The sequence below is a fragment of the Cupressus sempervirens genome, chromosome 6 (assembly GCF_028749045.1).
Source record: "Cupressus sempervirens isolate cs-2001-9-10 chromosome 6, ASM2874904v1, whole genome shotgun sequence".
Lineage (NCBI taxonomy): Eukaryota > Viridiplantae > Streptophyta > Pinopsida > Cupressales > Cupressaceae > Cupressus > Cupressus sempervirens.
This window is the reverse complement of record NC_143123.1, coordinates 200,194,011-200,198,402: the sequence shown is the minus strand read 5'-3', so window position 1 is coordinate 200,198,402 and position 4,392 is coordinate 200,194,011. Positions and strand designations below refer to the sequence as shown.

General features: G+C 34.2%; 1 protein-coding gene across 1 annotated transcript; it reads left to right on the top strand.

The window, feature by feature from the left end:
- Positions 1–2,554: 2,554 nt before the first annotated feature.
- Positions 2,555–3,212, top strand: LOC149551925 (uncharacterized). The gene is made up of 2 exons (XM_089790152.1): positions 2,555–2,926; positions 3,147–3,212. Exons 1-2 carry the CDS (start codon positions 2,555–2,557, stop codon positions 3,210–3,212), a joined length of 438 nt encoding a protein of 145 aa, XP_089646278.1.
- Positions 3,213–4,392: the final 1,180 nt, after the last annotated feature.

The following is a 4,392-nucleotide window of genomic DNA, read 5'->3' as shown; positions in this document are numbered from 1 at the left end:
TATCATAATTATGTATGAGATTTGTTAGAATTTTTTGATGTTTTTTCTATAAGATGGATTGATAGGTCAGCTAACTACTTAGTTGATATAATGCCAACCTTGCTATTAGACAAATCAATCTTCCATTTGATGAGGTTATTCAAATTGAAATGAAAAACAAACCTTCAATACCAGATCATGTACAAAACTGGCAAGTCTTTGAAGATGACAAAGATATTATTAAGTTTTTAACTTGTCAGAGGGATTATGAAAATCAGTTCATTGATTGGAACAGATGTGTGGAAGAAGAGGATGGCAAGGAAATGTTATTTGGAAAAGAAATAGTGCAATTAAAAAAAAACAAAATACCTAAGGGTTTAGTGGCTTTAGAACGAATCTTTGATGAAAGGGAAAGTGCAAAAAATAGCAAATTTGCTAAAATCCAAAACGATATTGAGGAAATAAACTTAGGAAGTGAAAATTCTCCCAAAAAAGTTTATATAGGGAGGAAGTTGTCATCCAAGATTAGGGCTGACCTGATTTCTCTGTTAAGAAAATATAGACATGTCTTTGCTTGGAGTTATGATGAACTTAAAGCTTATAGGGAAGACTTGTTTCAACATGAAATACCTTTAAAACCTTATGCAAAACCTTTTAGACAGAGACAATGCCCAATACATCCAACACTAGCCCCAAAAATGAAAGATGAACTCATTAAGTTAAGAGATGTTGGAATCATTAAACCTATTAGGCACTCTACATGGGTTTCAAATTTGGTGCCAGTAAGAAAGAAGAACGACAATATACGATTATGTATAGATTTAAAAAATTTGAACATATCTTCTCTAAAGGATAATTACGCATTACCTAATATGAAGATCTTATTGCAAAAGGTAACTAGTAATGAACTATTATCCATGATGAATGGATTTTCGGGCTATAATCAAGTTAAAGTTAAGGAGTCTGAACAGTATAAGACTGCCTTCACAACCCCTTGGGGTACTTATGTGTATGCTAAGATTCCTTTCGGACTAACAAATGCGGGAGCCACTTTTTAAATAGCAATGGATGTTTCTTTTGATGGATTAATTGATTTAATTATGGTAGTTTATCAGGATGACCTTACTGCCTATTCGAAAAGAGCAGAAGATCATTGTAAGCATTTGGAGAAAATTTTCATAAGAGCTCTTGATTTTGGAATTTTTTTAAACCCTAAAAAATGTCATTTTGGAGTCACTGAAGGGAAACTATTAGGTCATATTGTCTCTAAGGAAGGGGTAAGAATAGATCCAAAAAGGGTAGCAGCCATCGACAGTATTCAGATGCCTAAAACAACCAAGGGAATCCAATCATTCTTTCGGCAAATTAACTTTATGAGAAGATTTGTTTCTAATTTTGCCAAGATCATTAAACCTATTGCTAAGATGCTTAAAAAGGGAACAAAGATCACTTGGGATAATGAAGTTGTAGGAGCATTCACTAAGATAAAGAAAGCTATAAAAGAACCTCCAGTTCTAAAATCTCCTAACTTTAAGAATCCTTTCCAACTATTTTCATTTGCTTCTTACCATACTATAGCCGCTGTTATGTTACAAAAGAACAATGAGGGGCATGAGCAGTCGATTGCATTCTTTAGAAAAAGTTTACAAGCTGCTGAACTTAATTGTGATATAAATGAAAAGCAGGCCTATGCTCTTGTTAAAGCAGTTAAATCTTTTCGACCCTATTTAGTCGAACTGAAGTCATTGCTTGTGTGCCAAATGTTGCCATTAAAGATATATTCAGACAATTTGAAACTACCGGAAGATGATGCCATTGGATAAATCAAATCCAAGAATTTAATATAGATATTCAAATCACAAAATTAGTTAGAAGGCAAGGATTGGCTAAGCTTATGGTGGAATCAAATTTGGAGGCCGTACAGGTAAATCAAATTGATGATGACCATACTAAAGTTAGTATTGAAAGATGCCCTTGTTATACTGATATAGTTTATTATTTACAACATACAAAATGTAGAAATGATTTGAATGACAATCGAGAAAGAACTATCAAGTTACAAGCTGCCAAATATGTTCTAATTCAAGGAGATCTATATTGGAAAAATCAAGATGAAATTTTACTTTTTTGTTTAGACATTGCCCAATCTGCAGTTATTTTCAAGGAGATGCATGAAGGAGTTTGTGGCAGTCATTTTTCAGCTAGGACCACAGTGCATAAGATATTGCGAGCAAGTTATTACTAGCCCCAGCTTTTTAAAGAATGTCATACTTATGTTAGAAAGTACAAGGCTTGTCAAAAATTCTTTGGTAAGTTGAAATATGATGGTGCCCTTCCCTTGAGAACACTACAAGTAGAAGAGCCCTTCCAAATGTGGGGAATCGATTTTATAGGAGAAATTAGTGATAAGTCGAGTGGTGGACATAGTTGGATTTTAGTGGCTATCGATTACTTTACCAAGTGGGTAGAGGCTATACCCACTCGACAGTCTACAAGTAAAGTGATAATTAAATTTTTTACTGAGAACATCCTAACTAGATTCAGAGTTCCTCAAAAGATTATAGTAGATAACGGTATGTGTTTTAGATCTAATGAGTTTGCTAAATTTTGTAGGAAATATGGCATTATAGTATCGCACTCATCTCTGTATCATCCCCAAGTCAATGGACCAGCCGAGTCTAGCAACAAAAACATCTTGAAGATTATCAGAAGAATATTAGACAACAAAAAGTGTGCTTGGGATTCGAAGCTGAATTTAGCATTATGGGCAGATAGAATCACGGTGAAAAAGTCAATCGGTTTTTCTCCTTTCAACCTAGTTTATGGGAAAGAAGAAAAGATTCCTTTGAATAATTTATTGTTTGTTTACAAATTTGTTACTGAGGAACAATTAGAAGATATCAATTTTATGGAGAATAGATTAAATGCACTAATTGAGCTTGATGAGGTAAGTAGGCTAGCACAGGAACAAAATAGTAATAAGCAGCAACAAGTTAAATTTCTTCATGACAAGAAATCTTCAAACCAATCTTTTAAAGTAGGTGATTGGGTCCTGAAATGGAATACAAAAGATAAAGACAAAGGAAAGCATGGTAAGTTCAAGGCCTTATGGTTAGGACCATTTATCATCTTTGAAAAGGCTAGGGAACAATCTTACTTTTTTGCAGGATACAGATGGTCGCATGCATGATTTTCCAGTCCATGGACAGTACCTTAAGCCATTCTTTCAATGAATATAAAAAAGGAGTTCAATTTCTTTTCCTTATTTTATTGTATTTTTATTTTATTTTTAGGGTTTCTACATGTATTATTTCATGAAATGATTGCTCATAATCTTTTGGCAGGTCTACTCCTCTAGAGATAGCTGAGATGCTCATTATGCCCACAAGGGGCATATGTCCCCAATGAAAGCCACTGATGGATCCAAATTTTTTGGCAAAATTCAGGTGAAATGTGATGAGCTGCTTCATTTTGTATGAGTTGCAATTACTAGGCTAAAGTTGAATGCTGAAATGACAAGAATAGATGGAGAGATCAGGGATTTGAAATACCAAATAGCAGAGGAAAAAATGTTGGACACTCATGATTTTTTCCCCGAGAAAGTTTGGAGATACTTTACCTATTATTACAGAGGGTTTGAAGAGGTCAGAAGAAACTATCCGTAAATTCTCAAAGCTTCAATTTCTCTTGGAAAGAAAGAAAGCTATTTTGCATAGTGGAGACTTCAAAGAGAATCATAACCAAAAGATAGATAAGCTGAGGCTTTTGGCAGAATCTCTTGTTGTTTCAACAACGAAGGCAGAAAAGAAAATTGCAAATAATAGGCATCAAAAGGAGGAAGCCAATAGACAATTTTCGCTATTTTCCATTTCAAAATTGCTCACATACAAGGAGGATTTGGATATTTTGCTTGATCAAATGATAGTATTTTCAAAAGCTATCAATGATATGTCTAATAAGAGATCACAGTCTGACAAAGAAAATGAATCTAAGGTTTCTGAAAGGAGAAAGGTTGAAGAGAAGTACCTGGAGGTAGAGTCGTAGGAAATTACAAATTTTTATAACAGTTGACAATATGAAGACAGAATTTCATGTACACGAAAGAAGTGGTTCTAGGAATGTTGAGGATGAAGGTAAAATGATCAAGTATTTTGGTATGATTGATCCAATGTGACAAAATTTTTGAAGCTTTAGAGAGACGAATGCCTTATCAATGGAACATAGTTTTGAGAAGGATATACAACAAGATGAGTAGGATCTCACTTCTTGCAGATGAGGGTGCTACGTTTTCAGAACAAAAACATACAAACATGTAGATACCTTACGGTTGTCACAGGTCCAAGAAGTAGTCAACCTCGCTGATGAAACTAGTCAGTTGAAGGACCCACGGCCATCAATGAGATTCTCAAACCA

Coding starts and splice junctions, on each gene's coding strand:
- LOC149551925 (XM_089790152.1), top strand. CDS start 2,555: ATGTGTTTTAGATCTAATGAGTTTGCTAAATTTTGTAGGAAATATGGC. Junction 2,927..3,146: donor CACTAATTGAGCTTGATGAG/GTAAGTAGGCTA, acceptor ACTTTTTTGCAG/GATACAGATGGTCGCATGCA.